Source organism: Macaca thibetana, chromosome 6 (genome assembly GCF_024542745.1).
Source record: "Macaca thibetana thibetana isolate TM-01 chromosome 6, ASM2454274v1, whole genome shotgun sequence".
In the NCBI taxonomy this organism is placed as follows: Eukaryota; Metazoa; Chordata; class Mammalia; order Primates; family Cercopithecidae; genus Macaca; species Macaca thibetana.
In genome coordinates this window covers 57982885-58002838 of record NC_065583.1, presented here as the reverse complement: position 1 = coordinate 58002838, position 19954 = coordinate 57982885, and the positions used below count along the sequence as shown (strand labels likewise).

The 19954-nt window shown below is 32.2% G+C and overlaps 1 protein-coding gene across 12 annotated transcripts in view; it reads left to right on the top strand.

The window, feature by feature from the left end:
• The window catches only part of CSNK1G3 (casein kinase 1 gamma 3), a 105424-nt gene that overhangs the window by 64720 nt on the left and 20750 nt on the right, over positions 1-19954 (top strand). For 5 of the 12 annotated variants that reach the window (XM_050795546.1, XM_050795549.1, XM_050795547.1 and 2 more), the window contains exons 7-11: positions 11450-11535; positions 11800-11884; positions 14115-14263; positions 15020-15115; positions 18794-18889. In XM_050795546.1, the coding sequence (XP_050651503.1) occupies positions 11450-11535; positions 11800-11884; positions 14115-14263; positions 15020-15115; positions 18794-18889 (512 nt within the window). The remainder of the gene's footprint in view (positions 1-11449; positions 11536-11799; positions 11885-14114; positions 14264-15019; positions 15116-18793; positions 18890-19954) is intronic. The other 7 variants (XM_050795554.1, XM_050795551.1, XM_050795556.1 and 4 more) reach the window with 4 other exon arrangements.

Sequence of the window (19954 nt, the reverse complement as noted above, 5' to 3'; positions counted from 1 at the left end):
GTAATGTGTTCTTAGTGCATCAGTTTGGGATTGCTTGCTTGGGTGATATCTGCCAAATTTCTCTACTGAAAAGTTTCTTGTAGTTAGATTTTGGGATTATGTAAACATGTTCCTCATCAGATTTTTACCCTCTAGATTTAGCATCCATTGATGATTTTCTAACTCTATTATTTCTAATGTTTATATTTCCTTATTTGTCAGTTGATATTCTAATGTAAGCCGAAGCCTTCCCTTGTCCCCCAGTTATTGACTTACGTCTATATGAACTTATTAATTCTTACCTTATTTAATGTAATGTATTGAATGCATTATTATTTATTTTGATAGCCAAAGGGTTCCAGATGTGGCCACTGGTTGCCCCTTCAAGCTGGCTTCTCTGTCCTTTTGACATGTTCTCATGAATCTTTGAGTTCTTTCTTTCTGGTACAGCAAGTTCTTATAAATAAACTCATCTTGCAGTTTCTCTTCTGCAGCCCCATAATCAGTCCTTTTCTCCAAGAAGTTCTGAATCCTTTTATTGGATAATGGTATTTAGAAACCAAGATTTGGCCACTGGATATGCTCATTACTGTGGTATGTTGTTACTGCCAGGCCCTTTCTGCAGCAGAACTAGGAAATGTTTGTGCGTGTATGTATATACATACACACATAGAAATATGCCTATATATGTGTGTGTGTGACACACATACATTAATATCTGTTAAAAACTTTGAGTTTACACTGATACACTTTTAATTTCAGTCTGTCAGTACAAAATAGTATTTCCTTTTTCTATATTTGTAATTCCCATCCCTTTTCCATATTTGTATCTTTTTTTTTAACCAACAGTGAGAAATCTGGCTATCACTACTCATAATATATTTACTTGTTTTTAAAAGCTGAGGATACTCAGAAAGTAGTTTCAGATTGCCAAGTGATACCACTTTATATAGCAAGTCTAATAGAATTATAGCATTTGTAATTCTTATTTTATTGAAGAGTTTTTATTTGAAGTAAAATTTACATTGGGTAAAGTATACAACATTTGATTATATAAATTTGTGAGTATTAATGAATGTGCACACTATGTAATCCACAGCACTATCGAGATTTAGAACACTTTCATTATCCTATAGACTTCCATTTTACCCATCTTAGTCATTCCCCTCCTTTTCTAGAAGCAATCACCAATCTGATTTGTATCACAACAGTTGAGTTTTGCTGATTCTATTACTTCATGTAAATAGAATCATCCAACTTATTTTGGTTGGTATAATGTCTTTAAGATTCATCTATGTTTTTGCAAATATCAGTAGTTTATTCTTTTTTAATGCTAAGTAATATTCCATTGCATAAACATAGCACAGACTGCTTATCCATTTGAATGTTGATGGATATTTGAGTTAAGTTTTTGACTTATAAATAAAACTTGTATAATATTCTTACAAATCTTTTTGTGGGCATATTTTTCAGTTTGGTCCTATGGCAGGTATTATTTAACTTTATAAGAAACTGCCTGTCTGTTCTGGGGAGTGTTCATACCTTTTTTTATTTCCACCAATAATGAATGAGAATTTTGTTTGTTTCATATTCTTGACAACGTTTAGAGTTTGTCAGTCTTTTTCATTGTAGCTATTCTAGTGGCCAAGGGGTGGTCTTTTAATTCCTTGTGATTATTATTTCTGAGATCTGTTTCATGTATTTATTGGCTATTTGTATATCTTCTTTTGAGAAGTGTGTGTCATTTCATTGTTAATTTATAGAGTTCTTTATATATTCTGGGTATGATTATTTTGTCATATATATACATTGTGAATAATTTCTTCCACCCTTGGCTTGCTCCTATTCATTTTCTTAATGGTATCTTTTGATGAGCAGAACTGTTAAGTATTTATGAAGTCTAGTTTATCCATTTTTTTGTTTATGGTTATTGCCTTTTGAATTCTAACAAATCTTTACCTTCATGTGATAAAGTGAACAAATCTTTACCTTCATTACATTTTATGCTTTCTTCTAGAAGCTTTATAGTTTTAGCTTTTTATATCTGTGATCCATCAGAATTGATTTTTTATATCGTGTGAGATAGGGGATGCGGTTCTTTCTATGATATATTCTTTCCTATTGAATTACTTTTGTTTCTTAAAAAGTCACTTCTAGATTATATTTGCCACATTCAGTATTCATATCAGAGAAAGTACAAACTTAATTATCTGCTTTTAGATATTGTTCTGCTTTCAGTTACCGTTAAACATCTCACAACAGATAGACAGAAATGTGAAATCAATATATATCCATCACTGCTGCTCAAAAGTACCTTCAGATATGCTATCACAGATTTGGACAGGATCTTGGAAGTCGTCTAATCCAACTTTCAGATCCCGATCTTAGCTTTTTCTCTAACCATTCTCCTCAGCCTTAGCTACTCTATAGAGCATGTCCCTGCTCTGTCTCTCAATCATAGCTCAATAAGATGTGACATCTTTCCTGACAGCGGACCTGACTGTAGGCTTATGGTATTTTTTGTTTTCAGACATCTGAAATGCCTGAGAAATGTAAATTTACTGTTTTTTTTTTTTTTTTTTTTTTTTTTTTTTTTTTAAGAAAAGTAAGTTTCAAATATTTAAAATTTAAAAACACGAGTTTTATTCAGTTAATATGTTCAGGGAGTAGCTTTCAATAGCTGACTTTCCTGATAGATTTAAAAATATGATTGGGTAGCTATACAACTTTTGGGATTGTGACTTCTATTAAAACCAGGCACACTTTATTTACATGTGCAGTGACTGTGAGAAATTTTCATTTTACGGGAGTTGTTAGCAGACTATAACAACTAACAAAGGTTCACCACTATTTTATTGTGAGACATGAAGTCACAACTTCCTTAGGGCCTAATGTTCCTTATCTGAACAATGGTAAATGTAACAGCATTCTATTTGTAGAAATGGCAAAGTGAGTGTGATTTGTTTGTCATTGTTAGGAAAAGTCATCAGTACCTGGGAAATGAGATTTAACTATTATAATAATCTCTCTTTACTCCTCTTTCAGGAATAAAACAAAAATTTATTTATTTAGCAAACAGTGAATGTTTAATGTTTACTTTTCCCCATTTATAAACACCCTCAGTTTTCATGTAAAACTCAGGAGTAGGTGGGTAATATTAACAGATAAAAAATTTTGTGTCTAAAATTACATGAATTCCTATTTAAAAATTAAGAGTAAGCTAAGGTAATATGAATTTGGATGCTGAGGAATTAAAACATTTGGTAAATTGTGATGCCTTTGGACATGGAATACATAGTGGTGTTTTCAGTTTAGAGTACTTGGTTTTGTGAGGAGTCAGGAAGAGATAAAGAAGGAAAAGGAGCAGAGAAAACATGACTTTTTAATGTGATTTTAATTTGTGCATATCTTATTTCTGCCCTCCCTGCTTTGCCTGGATCTTGGTGATTACTTTTAAAGCCTTATTCATTCACCCATCTTTCCATCCATTCATTCATTCTTAGGCACTCAAGGACTTCTTGCTCACATGAACTTTTCAAAATAGAGAGTTTGGTCAAAGGAACATTATATGGGTTTGTAAGTATTTTTCCTTTTTGGAGACTGACACTATCTTAGACTTAAAAAGGAAAAAGATGTTCCTAATAGAATAATATAGAAGAATAGTGTAAAATCACATAATAGGAATTAACATTTTATTCTTGTAGTATCTGTTGATCTTAACTAGGTGATTTATGTTCAGAAGGCAGACATTGCAGTTCACATTTATACCTTTCTTATATCTGCTTAAGTCTCTGTCCAAGATGCAGTCTTGATAATGCTTTGTGTTACAGATGTGGATTTCCATGGTGTCCTTGCATGAAAACTTTCTTTAGTGTTGTCATATTGAATTATTTTTGTGTTACATCTGATCATGTGTCTACTTTTTAATGTCTTTTTAAAGACTTTTGTCAGCTGCCTTGAACCTCATAATCTTCCTTTGGATGACTGTTTTTCCCTTTTATGTCTTCTCTTGTTGAAGTCATTTGATATTAAGTAAATAATGTCTATTTCTCTTTGATGAGTAGTCTTGAGATAAAAATCAAGTCTTTTATTTTTAAATTTTTATTTATTATTCAAGAATAAAAAAACTAGCATTTGAGGGATAAGTTGGGAGTTGCTTCGTGTTAGTAAAAACCTGTGTTCATAGAAGAATGATGTTTCAAGCTTCTAAGTGGTAAGTTCTCTGAATAGGAGAGAAGGAACCACATAATTACGGTGTTCCAAAAATGCCTTCTTTCTGTGCTGTCATTCTGTGGTGTGATTAATATAATTTAATTTCTGGGTTAATTGTCTCAATTTCTGAGGCCTGTTCTTTAAGCTGCTCACACAGCTTTTCTGCAGTTTAAAAACATGTATTTACATTTTGTAATTATATTTTAACAGTTTAAAATGTATTGTATAATTTCTTGTTAGAGTATAATGAACATAATTGATATTTTCTTGATGTTTCAGGGTATAGTTTTTTAATATGATTGCTATTATATAGCAATATTCTCAAGATCAGTTGGAGAAGGTTAGGATGGATATCTGTATTTAAATGAATTTGGAGACAATTTTATTTATACTTTTTTTTTTTTTCTCTTGAGATGGAGTCTTGCTCTGTCGCCCAGGCTGGAGTGCAGTGGCGCGATCTCTGCTCACTGCAAGTTGCGCCACCTCCCAGGGTAACGCCATTCTCCTGCCTCAGCCTCCCTAGAAGCTGGGACTACAGGCGCCCGCCACCACACCCGGCTAATTTTTTTGTATTTTTAGTAGAGACAGCGGTTTCACCGTGTTCGCCAGGATGGTCTCGATCTCCTGACCTTGTGATCCGCCCGCCTCGGACTCCCAAAGTGCTGGGATTACAGGCATGAGCCACTGCGCCTGGCCTTATTTATACTTTTTAATAGATTCTCTCTCTCTCTCTGTTTTTTTTTTTTTTTTTTTTTGACTTTCACCTGTGTTTTCCCTTAATTTTTGATATTGTATGTAGTATAGCTACTGCTGACAATACTTCGCTTTTCTCTACCTTTGGTTTACTTCTTTTGGCCTTGTCACCAAACTTACTAGAATTATGTCTAAATTAAGAGAACTAGATTTCAGAAGAACTTTAGGAATTAAGTGAATGCATGTACTGGGTTCAGTTGCACAGAAAATTTTTATTTCTAAGTTTTGTTTATATTACTAGATTCGGTGTTTAGTGAACTGTTGCTGTGTATTGTCTTGCATGATTGTGTTTTGTTCTTTTCCTTTTTAGGTTTGTGTTCTCCCTCTTTTTTTTTTTTTTTTTCAAAATCCTTGTTATATAATTTTGAAAACAGAGCTCAATGAATCTTGAGGAAGATGTATTTTTGTTTTTTTTTTTAGGGTAGTGCCAACTAAAGTAACTTTTAATATTTAAGAAGGAAATATGAAGTGAACCTTTTACTTCCTTGTAGTAGATAATGTGTATCTTTTTTTTTTTACTTATAAGAAATGATTTAAACTTTCTTCAGGGATAATTTTTGTTGTTTGAGCTGTCTTTTTTGTCTTCTCATGTCCCTACTTAGCTTAGCCAACATGTCTTTTGGCCTCATTGTTTTTCATTATGTTAGAAAATGCAGTAGTAAGTTTATTTTTGCAAATATATGCATGTGTCATAGAAAATTTCCTGTTTCTATGTGAAGCGTCGATAAATTTGAGTTAACGAAATAGGGAATATTTTTCTGTTGAAAATTGAATTGAAATTTCAATTGAAATGGAAACAGTGCTAGGCAAGTGAGTAATGAAATCAGATTTAAAAAAAGAAAAATAAATAATGTTGAGATATTAAGGGTAGAATTTTTAAATAGAAAAACATTGCAGAAGGTTTCCAGCCAACATTTGATTAAGTGATGAAATGCTTTCGAAAATGAAAGAAATGTAGACAACTGGGCTGAAATCTTGCCCTTCACTTATTAGGTACCTAGTTTTGAAGTAGTCACTTAATCTTTCTGAGCTTTACTTTCCTTATTTGGGATTACAAATAACTGTTTTCAGTGTAGCTGTAATTTTAAAAGATAGTGTATATAAAGCATGGACACGGACTCTTAATACGTGTTGATTATTTTGTATGGTACATATATTCCTGAAGAGGAAAATTTTAATTGACTGTGTACCTTTTTAAATTGGTTTCAAGACCTTTTTAAAAGAATCTTTAATGAAACCTATTGTAAAGAAAAATAATGACTTTCTGGTTTCTTTAGGTGCTCATGGCAAGAGTTCTTATAATGATTCTTGGCCTTGTGGAAAAACATTCGTTTTCAAACAGGCCTTTGTAGTTAAGTGCTTTAAAAAATATGAACAGGGTTTAATAAGGGCCAGATTACTGTTGGGAGATTTTTTTCCTGTAAAAGAACTACTAAAGACCCTAGGGGGTGTTCTTGAGTTACTGTGTTTCGAAATGAAAGCCTTCCTGTGATTTCTATAACTTACTACATGGTAATATTTATTTCCAGATATGTCATTTGGTGAAAGAACACAAAGAGAGGAATTATGAGGGTAAAGAGCATTTCAGACTGAGTTTCAGTAGTAGATTTATTTTACTAGCTAATATTTATGGCTTGAATTTTGAAATGCTTTGTGGGTTATGAGACTAATACTGTTCTCTGATAGAACCATGTAGGCGAGATCACCTTATGACCATGGCTTATTAGCACTATGTGACTAAAGCTCCTCTTGGATAGAATTCAAAGAGGACTTGCCTTTTATATTGAGTTTCTCTCCTTAACAAAGTCTTACTGTAGGGCTCAGCATACTTTTACTTGTACTGTATTTTAAGTTTCTTAAACTATATGCATATAATATATGTCTTGCATATACACTGATAAATGTATCCCTACTGTACTGTATTTTAAGTTCTTTAAACTATATGCATATATAGTATATATATTATATGCATATAATATATGTCTTGCATATACATTGATAAATGTATCCCTACATATTTCGTGTTTTTTGATGCTGTTGTAAAGGTATTGGTTTTAAAATTCAATTTTCACTTACTCGTTGTGAGTATAGAAATCCAGTTGATTTTTATTTTTATTTTGTAGAGACAGGGTCTTGCTCTGTTGCCCAGGCTGGAATGCAATGGTGCAACCATGGCTCCCTGCAGCCTCATCCTCCTAGGCTCAAAAAATCCTCCCAGCTCAGCCTCCCTAGTAGCTGGGACTATAGGTGCATGCCAACACACCCAGTCACCAGCTAATTAAAAAAAAATTCTTTTTCGTAAAGTTGAGGTTTCTCTGTGTTGCTCAAGCTAGTGTTGAACTCCTGGTCTCAGGCTATCCTCCTGCCTCGACCTCCCCAAAGTGCTGAAATTACAGGTGTGAGCCACCGAGCCTGGCCCCAGTTGATTTTTATATATTAACCTTATATCCTGTAACCTTACTAAAACTCACCTACTAGTTGTAATAGACCTTTTGTAGATTATTTAGATTTTTCTACATATACAATCCTGTTGTCTGCAGAGAGCAATAGTTTTATTTCTTCATTTCCAATCTGAATATCTGTTAATTTTGTTTTCTTTGCTTCTTTGTACTGGCAAGAACTTCCAGTACAATACTGAATAGAAAGGGTAAGAGTGGATATCTTTGTTCGTTCCCGATCTTAGGAGTGACTTTTATCATTTAAGAATTATGTTAGTTGACATTTTTCATAGTTGTTGTCAGGATGAAGTTGCCCTGTAGTTCCTAGTTTGCTGAGAGTTTTTAAAAATCATTAATACATGTTGAATTTTGTCAAGTGCTTTTTCGGTATCTGAGATGATGACATGATTTATATTTTATTCTATTAATTTGGTGAATTATATTGATTGATTTTTAAAAGTTAAACCAAACCTACATTCCTAGGATGAGCCTTACTTAGTCATGAGGTATTATCTTTTTAAGGATTTTGTGTCTGTGTTTATGAGGAATATTTCTTGTAGTTTCCTTTAATTGTAATGTCTTTATCTGTTGTTGGTAACAGGGTAATGCAGTGAGTTGGGAACTCTTCTAATCCCGAGTTTGTGTAGAATTGGTATTATTCCTTAACTGTTTAATAGGATTCAGTAGCGATGCTATCTGGATTGTATTTTGGGAAGTTTTTAAATAATAAATTTAATTTCTTTAATTGATGCAGAGCTATTTACATTTTCTTCTTGAGGCAGTTTTAGTTATTAGTAGCTTTCAAGATATTTGTCCATTTCATATAAGTTGTTTAATTTATTGTATTGTTTCGTAGTACCCTTTTATCATTCTTTTAATATCTGTGGGATCTGTTCTGATGCCTCCTCTGTTTCTTCTGTTATTGGAAATTTGTGTTTCTTTCTTTTAGCCTGCTAAGAAGATTAATGATTTTATTGAGCTTTTGTTTTCATCGGTTTTCATTACTGATTGTCCATTGGTCATTGTCTGGTCATTGATTTCCTCATTTGTCATTATTTTGTCTTTCTGTTTATTTGGGGTGGTACTGATATGAAGGCAGATAAAGATAAGTTGGTCAGAATACAGAGTCTGAAATAGACTTATACATAGATGGTTGATTGAATTTTGAGAATGGTGCAAAAGCAACTTGAGGGGAAAGGATAGTTTTGCCGAGAAACTATACGAGAGTAGCTAGATATCAATTTGAAAAAAATAAATCTAAATCCTTACTCCACACGAAAAGCAAAAAAAAAAAAAATTACTTCAAAATGAATAATAGGTTAAAATGTAGGAACCATAACTATAAAATTTCTAGAAGAAAAAACAGGAGAAGATCTTTGTGGTCCTGTGAGTAGAGATTTCCTAGATTGGACATCAAAAAGTATAAAAAATAAGAGGAAAAAAACCCTGATAAATTGGACTTCATCAAAATGTAAAATTTCTTTTAAACCTACTTTTAAGGAAACAAAAAAATAGCAAACTGTTTTCTTGAAGGGAAAAGGCATTGGCAAAACATATCTGAAAATAACTTGTATCCAGAATATACAAGGAGCTATTACAACTGTTTAATAAGACAACCCAATTTATTAAATGGGCAAACGCATGAAATAAAGTTCAACTTTAGTCACCAGTGAAATGCAAGTTCAGTCAGTTAATCCATACTTTGAAGTTTGCTTTTCTGAAAGGATTTATTACTGCTTATACTTCATAGCCACTAGCATGGCTAAAATTTAGAAGACCATACTAAAGGTTGGACAGGTTATGAAACAACTGAAACTCTCATACATTGCTGGTAGAAATGTGAAATGACACAATCCCTTTGGAAAACGGTATAGAAGGTTTTTATAAAGTTAAACCTATACTTACAACATCATGTTGCAATCCACTTTCTAGATATTAACCCAACATAAATGAAAACCTATGTCAACATAGACTAGTACAAGAAGAATGTTCATAACAGCTTTATTCACAATAGCCCCGAACTGGAACCTACTCAAATGTCCGTCAACAGATGAATAAACACATTTTAATGTACTACTCAGCATTAAAAAGTAATGAGGTATAATTGTACATAACAACATGGATAAATCCTGAAAACTTAGTAGGTGAAAGAATTTGGACACAAATCTATACTGTATGATTCCATTCATGTGCACCTGTCTAATCTGTAGTGATGAAGGCAGATAAGTGGTTGCCTGAGGCTGATGGTATTGTGGGAGTTGGAGGAGAGTAATAGGCAAGAGACTTTAGGAAACCTTTTGGAGCATTAGAAATGCCTCTTGATTGTGGTGGTAGTTATGCAGGTGTGTGTGTTGTTGAAACTTATCAAACTATACCCTTAAGACTACCAGAATCTAATGAAGTAAAGTTTTTGTTATAAAAGTTGTAACATTTTTTTTCATATTCTCATCCCCACTTTCATTAGTGGATGTAGGGACTTTAAGGCCACTACTTATTTTGGAAAATTTGCTATTTTTAATAACGTATACTTATATTTTATAACAAAAAGTGCAAGAAATAAAAAAAAAAACTCTCCATTATATTACATTTTTAGCTTGTGAAATGGCAAGTTGAAATCTTTTCTCTAGTCTTCCAGTCTCGTAGCCTTAATGACTACCAATTTTGATGTATACTTCTTCAACTTGCAGTCTGGTGGAAGTATATATATGGATTAAATAAAAGCAAACATAGTATCTTTAAATCATAACAAGTGTTATTAAAAACAAGTGTATTCATCTGTTTTCATGCTGCTGCTGCTGCTGATAAAGATATAGCTGAGACTGGGCAATTTACAAAAGAAAGAGGTTTAATGGACTTACAGTTCCACATGGCTGGGGAGGCCTCACAGTCATGGCAGAAGGCAAGGAGGAGCAAGTCACATCTCATGTGGCTGGCAGCAGGCAAAGAGAGAGCTTGTGCAGGAAAACTCCTTATAAAACCATCAGGTCTCATAAGACTTATTCACTGTCATGAGAACAGCATGGGAAAAACCTGGCCCCATGATTCAGTTACCTCCCACTGCGTCCCTCTCACAACACATGGGAATTCAAGATGAGATTTGGGTGTAAACACAGCCAAACCATATCAACAAGTATAGAATGTTTACACAGTAAAAATCAGAACCTTTTCTGACCCTTCATCCTAGTTTAGATCCATACTTTCAAAAGTTTGCTTTTCTGAAAGCATTGAGTACTGCCTAAATAGTATGGTTGTTGATGTGGATACAACATCTTGCACATAAACAAACATCCTCTTATTAAAGTATTTTCTCATTGATAGTTAGCATTTTGGTATTATTTTAAAATATTGAGAAATCTTAAGTATTTAACTTCAGTGACAGAAAAATTGAAATATCATTCAGTCAACAAATATTTATAAGCATCTCCCTGAGCCTTTGTCTGTGATCTTTATTCACGTATATGCTAAATGACATTTTGTTACAACAACTTGAAAATGACAGTTGGTCAAGCAGTATTTTTGGTGATAGTGAAGGGGTTATTAAGGTTGGTATGTGTCAAACACAAGTTTTTCTTAAAATATATTAAACACAATACCTCATAATCATGTTTAATTTAATGGAGAATATTTATCATGGAAGTTTTGTGCTCATATAACTTTAGGAAATGCAGGGTTGAAAAAGTTAAACATTTTAAACTCTAGACTCCTCAGAAGTTTTAATATGTTACCTTCTGAATCTTTAAGACAGAGCTATAGTATATAGTGACTCTGATTGACCATGGAACTCTTTTCCCCTTGACCTGTACTTCCATGAATAGATATCTAAGCAGAAAAATAAATCTCTAACAGCATCTAAAAATTATAAAGGAATATTTTAAAGATGCACAATAATCTTAATGTAAAAACATTATATAGATATAATTTATCACTTATAGGTACTATATCTGTATTTTGTATTTATATGTTGAACTTTTGAAAATTAATTTATACATAATGAAAGAACAAACTCTCCATTCTTCCATCCTTAACTGTTAGAGAAAAGTGAAATTTATATTTCTTTTGTATTTCAGAACAAAGTAGAAGAGATGATTTAGAAGCTTTAGGTCATATGTTCATGTACTTTCTGAGAGGCAGTCTTCCTTGGCAAGGCTTAAAGGTAATTGTTTTTGTGTTTCTTTATTGAATTTCACGAAATATGAAGATATTAAGGTCCTCTCTTCCAAGTAAACAATTTTCATATTTTAACATTTTATTTTGTAAGTAGGCATCAGGGCTCACTGTGTTGCCCAGGCTGGTCTCAAACTCCTGGGCTCAATCATTCCTTCTGCCTTGGCCTTCCAAAGCTCTGGGATTACAGGCTACCCCAGCTAAATAATTTTTAAATTACCACAGTCTCAAGATTTTTTTTTTTCTGTTTTAGGCTGACACATTAAAAGAGAGGTATCAGAAAATTGGAGATACAAAACGGGCTACACCAATAGAAGTATTATGTGAAAATTTTCCAGGTAATGAATAATGTGAGGTTGATGCATTATATACAGAAAACAAGAAATGCTAATTTTTATTGCTTAAGTTTATAAATTTTTTTTCTATGCCTTAAAAAAAAAAGAGCTAAAAATATGATTTAAAGGATGTCAGCATTTGATGCCGAACCCACAGGAACACTTTGTACCTTTGCTTTGCAAATGGTATTAATAGAAGAAAATCCTATCTGTTAATAGTGTTGATCAGTACCAGCTGAAGTAATATTTTCTTTAGTGATATACTTTTAATAAGTTAAAATTTTTGCTAAGAAATGCCAGTTACAAAGTTTTGGTATACAGTGTTAGTCATTTGGGTCTCAATGTCAAGCTCAAAGGAGGTATATGAAGTATGATTTGGTTTAGTTTTCAAATTAAACTTACTTAAATTAAGTAAGGCCAGTAAAACCTTACTGACCTCACTAGTTTTGTGCTAATTTTTTTTTTTTTTTGAGACGGAGTCTCGCTCTATCGCCCAGACTGGAGTGCAGTGGCCGGATCTCACCTCACTGCAAGCTCCACCTCCCAAGTTTATGCCATTCTCCTGTCTCAGCCACCCGAGTAGCTGGGACTACAGGCGCCCGCCACCTCGCCCGGCTGGTTTTTTTTTTTTTTTGTATTTTTTAGTAAAGACGGGGTTTCACCGTGTTAGCCAGGATGGTCTCGATCTCCTGACCTCGTGATCCGCCCGTCTCGGCCTCCCAAAGTGCTGGGATTACAGGCTTGAGCCACCGCGCCCGGCCTTGTGCTAATTTTTTATTGGGGAGCTGTATGCATTTATGAAAATAATTTTGCTTTCAAGTAGATTTATGGCAACTCAAGCCAACAAAAATTTACTTAAGGTTTCTAAATCAATTAAGGAATAAGAATAACTTGTTAGTATATTAAAGTAACGACTGTGATTTATTTGTGCAGCCACATTAAGTGAAAAGAGAACTAAATTTGAAGATAACATACTGAATTCCTATCTCACTTTAGTATTCCCTGGTTCTCCTGTATAATGCTGGCATTATTAATGTAATAATGATATTATCATCAACATAACGAAAGTAGCTCTTTCTCAAGCTTGTTTATATTATTCATTGACAGCAAACTTCATATATTTTCCTTTCTTGCTGTAATATCTAGAAGTAGATTTTTTAAAATATCGGTTAATAGTACTAGCTGTTTAGGTGTAGGCAGATAGGATAGTTGTCATTAAGGAAGCCTATATAAAAGTGGGAAAATGGGGTTGCCGAATTAAATTGGCCAGGTATTTAGCTAGAAAGTGGAATAGTGGGAGAGTCACTACATAAAGAAGGCCACTGCATACCACTTTTATTGCCTCATTGTGCTGGGTGTGATCTTTTTCCTACTGTCTGGGGCTGCCTGTGAATGCTAGGTGTAACTTACCATCTCTTACTGTAGTGATTTTCTGTGCCCTGTCGTGATGGTGAAATGCCCTGCTTTACTAATTGCTCACCATTTTGCCTATTTTTTATATATATATATATATATTTTTTTTTGTTTTTCTTTTCCTTCTGAAAAGTATTACCCTTAAAAATACTTATATAATACATTTGGGAATTACAATAGCATGCAGAGATTTATATATTGCCAAATAATTGTTAAATATCTGACTGGAAATTAAGAGAAGACTTACACTGTGCTCTTGTGTTATGTTTTTGAGATTTGTTTTAGCTTTCCTTTGTTAGCTTGATTGGTTAGAATACTGCTCAAAACCAAGGTTAGGAATTTGAATTCTCTGTTAGTTAGTTGGTATATGTCACTGATTTTAAAGGAAATCCAGCAGGCCAATACAGACGCTTTCATATAAATCAGTTCTCACCAGTATTTTAAAAAAAATTTTAAATTTGTAAACTGAATATGATGCTTTGTGATTAATCATGCATTATTAAACTGCTTATTCAACTTCTCATACTGCCAAATATTAAAAATAATCTTATAAAAATAAAAATTTTAGCTTTTCCTAATGAAATGAAGCAAAAATTGTGGTTGTTAAACTAAACCTCTCATTTTTCTTGTGTCTATATACCCTTCCTTCTTTTCCTCTTTTTTTATTTTGTTGTAATTTAACTTAGAAAAATTTAAATTGAAATATAATTTTGTTACTTTTCAAGTGTTTTTATATAATACAATGTGCTTTTAGATACTTAATTTTATTATTGAGTATTAAAGAAAAGAATAGTCCAAATAATTTTTATATTATTTCTAGAAGAAATGGCAACATATCTTCGTTATGTAAGAAGGCTAGATTTTTTTGAAAAACCAGACTATGACTACTTAAGAAAGCTTTTTACTGACTTGTTTGATCGAAAAGGATATATGTTTGATTATGAATATGACTGGATTGGTAAACAGTTGGTGAGTATTCTACATAATAAAATATTATTTATAGTATCTGTTGTCTTTTTAATAGTACGGTATCTTCAGTTGAAAAGAGTGGAGAACAAATAGTTGTTTTAAAGGATTCATTTTATTGTTTTTTAAAGAACGTTTCTGCAGGTAGCGCCGTACTAGTATTCTTTGAGTTTCTCGAAAGCCCTACATCTGGATTCTTTGCATTTTAGCATGAAGAGTTACTTTTAACTTCCGTCCTGATTTAGTTCTTAATAACTTTTTGTGTAATATTCTCATGATTAATTTAATACTTTAATACCTTGATGAAAATTAAAATTTGTATAAGTCTCTTCAAGTCAAAATATTGGAAATAAGCAATTTTAATAGTTTTTAAAAATTCTTCTAATTTTCTTGAAAATTTATTCTATTTATACATTTGCTTTGGAAATGAGAGGCATAAACATACACATTTTTATCATTTTGATATGAAAATGTAACCTAAAAGTGATGGCAGCATTAGAAGATCTTTTGTAGATGTACAAATAAGTACTTTATAAAGAATTTAAATATTTTAAAAACACTTTAAAAACTAGGTATATTCTCTTTGCTTTATCTTCTTAGCTTTAACAACCTATTTTGACAATGATGCCTTTACTTAAAGCCTTAGTTTATTTAACAGTCTTTTGTTTTTTCCTTAATTCTTTTAAGCAGATAAATAAATGATTTTAAATAAGATTTCTGAAATAGAATGTATTGATACCAATTGTTATTGTATTGTAGCCTACTCCAGTGGGTGCAGTTCAGCAAGATCCTGCTCTGTCATCAAACAGAGAAGCACATCAACACAGAGATAAGATGCAACAATCCAAAAACCAGGTTTGCTGCCCTTTAGATATGAAATATCTTCCTTTCATGATTGAAACATACACTTTTTTCTTCAATAGATAAAACATACTGAAGGATTGAAAATACATATTTTTAATAGATAAACTATTTTCTCTTAATTTTCACTGTTTATTAGTTTAATAATAGCATTAAAATGTTTAATCATAAATCCCTAATTAATGGTACAAATTAGTGTAAACTGAGCAACATTTGATATTCTGTTAGAATGGGAGTATTTGGATACCCTATTGGAATGAATTGTAATAGCACTTGATCTTTCTAACTGTAGTTTAGTTCAGTAAATTATTTATTGAATTTCTGCTATTGTAAAGCTACTATTCTACACATTACAGAAATTCAGAAGTAAAGAAGAATATATAACCTTTAAGAATGATTTTGTCACCAGTGACTAAAAGCAGTATTGTAGCTACGAGCTCACTGAGTTCTCTAGAATCAGGCATACATGGATATGGTTTGACCATGGGCAAATAAGTTAATCTCTCAAAGCCTCAGTTTCCTCATCTATAAAATGGAAATAATACATGTTAATTTATAGCATACAGTAAGCTTTCATTCAATCAAAACTCTGTGTCTGCTGTTACTGTTATTATTATAATAAATACAGAAATAACTATATTTAAAAAGAGAATAAGTTATATTATACAAAGCACTAATAAAGTGCCATGGAGGAGATCATATGTGGGGCTCTATGAAGATTTTATGGAAAAGGTAACTTTTGACACAAACCCAGAGAATGAATGGAATTTTTAAAGGGAAATGAAGAAATAAGGGCATTTTGGGGAGAGTGAATAATATAAAATATGAAGCAGAAGTTTAAAAATAGAGAATTTGAGGAATAGCAAGCGGTTCAATTTGTTTGGAGCAGAGAGTAGGTAGAGATGGATTAGAGAGGGAGTAGAGAGTCAGTCTGAGATAAGGCATAGAAGTTGATCAAGTAGAGAGTTCATGTTTCCTGGCCAGGTAAAGGAATGGAAAGCTGTTGAAATTTTGGGCAGTGTTTTAATTTCTCTCTCTCTCTCTCTCTTTCTCTTTTTTTTTGGTAAGAAAGTTTTATTGAAGACATCTTTGACTTAAAAATTTTGCTATCACGCTGAGTTAAGGAGTGGCTAGAAATTTTCTGTTACAATCCTTTCTGGAGAAGGATAGCGTGCCATCCTTTTTTACTTTTATATTGTTTATCCCATCAAAGTTTAAGTGAAGATTAAAGATAAAAACAGGATGAAAATCAAAAGAAAGAACAACACTTGTTAAAAATCATAGCAAAATAAAATGCTACATTTTAGGGAGTGTTTAACAATATTATGCTGTAAATCATGGCCAATTTTAAAAGATTAATATTACATTTTTGACTTAGAAAAATTGGTACTATAAAGCATCTCATACATAAATTACTTCATATATAAATTAAAATTAGTTGACAGCTGGAGTGCTGTGAAAAGATTCTGTATAAAGAAAGAAATGGCTCAGAAGTTGAGACTTAGTATGTGTTTTATAAACCAGAGTTAATTCCTTGAATGTACTTGGAAGAAGATTAATATGGTATTCCTAGAAATTCTCTACTTGAGCTGTTAGGTATTATAATAAGTGAAATTCCTCTATTGTTGAATTAAATTACAAATCTAATATTTTAGACTTTTAGTTTTCTACATGTTTCAGACATGTCTTGCTAACTAGATTGTAAGCTCACTGAGAGTGGGAACCATGTTTCATTTGTCCAGTTTTTGTTGCACTAAATGTAGGGTGTATATATGTGTGTGTGTGTATATATGTATATGTATGTATATATATGTATATGTATGTATATATGTATATATATGTGTATATATAATTTGTAGGCAATTCTTTAGGATAGCCTTATATATTGAATTTGGGATGTGAATATACAGATTTTCATCATGATAGAAAAGTTGTATATCTAAAAATAACTCTTCTTAAATATCTCTAGACCACTAAGCAGCTTAAGTTCTACGAGAAACCCACAGTTCACAATCCCAGAGGAAGAAAGATTATTTCAAATGACTTAAACCTCGTAATTCCCCTAGACAAATGATAAATTTAAGTTGAGGGGATCCTGAAATTGTGGGGTACCTGTAATTATTTATTTTCAGGAGAGAATGTGTAGCTCTTACTATATTCTTAGAGAGTTCCACGACCCCAAAATATTGCTGATTGCCCTAGATATTTGTCTCAATTTTAGCATCATTTTTATTCTTTAATCTTTTCTAGACTTGACTTCATCTGATTGATTTTAACTTAAGCTACAAATCTGCTTAATTCTGGTTATGAATTTGGAGGGTTTAATGAAAAGACATTATAGAACTATCATTGTTTTGATGACATACTTTATGCCACAGAGTATGTAATTTTGCAGTGTACAATTTAGGAAGCTTAGTGCCAGAACATTTATTCATGTGTCTACTTGAATTTTACATCTCTCCCCTTAAGGTTGCTCTGGCCAACAATATGCTGGAGGGTCCCTATACTCCAATATGCTTGGCACTTTGTGGCAAGATTTTCATGACTTTGTTTGAAAAAGAAAGAAAGAAAGAAAAGAGTACTGAAGGCTTTAGAATGTATTTAATTTTGGTAAGGAGCTGGGTAGTATTACTGGAAGAGCATTAGGCTCTGAGTTGGAATTCCTCTTGTACTCCTTGCTAGGTCTGTGACTGTAGGGAAGTGCTTAATGTCTCACTGTCTTCATCAGTAAAAGGGGATGATAATATTTACCTCAAAATACGATAAAATATAAAGCAGCTAATTCAGAACCACACATGTAATAAAGCTTAAGTAGTATATTCTTCTCCCTACTTTTTATTAGTGTTGTCCACATTTTCCTGAAACAGAAGTTGACCCCTATTAAGAAACTAGTCTTAATTTTACTGGTAGATTATGAATTTTACTGGTTATTGCCATGCAGATTTGCCAAGGGATCTAAAAACATCAAGAGTTTTCAGATTATTTCATAGATATGGATTCCTTAATTTGAACCAGATAAAAGGAGATCAAGGAAGCAAAGAGATTCATATGTATAGGATTATCACTTAGAAAAAAAAATGTTTGTTTTGTCATATTCTGATAGTATTCTGTATAGTGCTTCTCCCTTTTCAATGAACTTTTCTGTTTTCTCATATTATTCTCACAATCAGAAATGGGGGACTAAGCAAGAGAGAAAATATTTTTAGAATCTCAGGTACAGTTACTTAAGGGCTATCATTTGTACCTTGCTAGAAATAGCTCCTCATCAGAAAACCAGTGATGACCTCTACTGTGTAAAAATATAGTGGGTGGGCTTCTAGCATGCCCATGATTTATTTGGAGTTCTGTCTTGGTCATGGCATTTTTACCTTTCTGGTTCTTTGTTAGTTCATTTATAAAGCCAGAGGGTAGAGTCTGTGATTTCTAAGGTATTTTTACTTCTAAAATTTTATGGTTCTATTTTATTTTTATTGTTGATCATTACACAATTTGACAACTTAGCTAAAATCACTCCACATTCTGTATACAAAGATAACTGCACCGTGATTCAGAATAGTAAGGGTATTTTAAATTTCCTTTTATACATTTGTTTTATATATTATGAGGATAAGATGTTTAACATATTGGGTTTTTCTTCTTCCATGCATGCCATATGCATTTAATAAATGGCAGTCGGCAGACCACAGGGCAGCTTGGGACTCCCAGCAGGCAAATCCCCACCATTTGAGAGCTCACCTTGCAGCAGACAGACATGGTGGCTCGGTACAGGTATTTTCTGATTTTTGCATGAGTGATTATTACCCAGATTTATACAACTAACCCTTTTTTTTGGAACTCATGGCATGATTTCATATCTTAATGGAAAATTTGTTGCTGAACTTCTCTAGCCATAATTCTATTCCTTTGTTATTTAACTAGAAAAGCCAAAATTAACGTGGTCTAGAAAGACCATCAGGAATACCAAGATTTTTCCTTTGTTCATTTTTGCAACTATATGCAACAGTATTTAAGTCATACAGGAGATTAGAAAAACAAACAGTATTATGCTTGAAATAGGTATTAAACTTGACTTTCCAATAATAAGATCAGTCTTTTTAATGCTTTAATTAATGGAACATTTTTGTATTTTTTCCCATTCATTGACTTTGCCTCCTTTAAACTTAATCAGTTAAATATCTTTTTTCATCCTTAGTACTCAGAATATACTTTCTGATTAATTGTTCAAATAAACATGACCCTAATTTTTATAATAGCATGTTTTGTTTGTACTTATAAAAAATATGAGATGGAAATTTTGATGACAAATGTTTAATACTCCCGTCAATAAATTGTGTGCCTTTTTAGATAAATTTAAAGCACTCCCTTATTTATGATTTCTTTTCACCTTTTTTATACACTTAGAGACAGCTACTTATATGTACTCAGCCCTCCATTGCCCCGTAAATTTTAATCATTTATGTATATTGTAGAAATAGGGAAAGATTGCTGCGTCTCGTATTGTCTTTTAAAACGTTAGTTTTAGGTAATCTAAAAGCTTAAAGTAAGTGAGATAACAAATGTTATCTCAGTACATTTCTATTTAGAATTTTTTTTATATTTTTATTTTTTCTTTACATATTTTCACCTGAATAATTTGCAATTTTATCAAATTTGCATTTTTCTTAATGTATATATTTAATCAACTGATTCTGTACTCTGGATTCTATTCTTTCTTGATTTGAATTCTAAAAGTTAAATCTTATGAGCTCTCAAGTCTTTCTCACCATTAAATTTTAGAGGTAATTTAAATTATATAATCAAGTACTTTTGTAGACTTTTGTAGTTTATGGAATT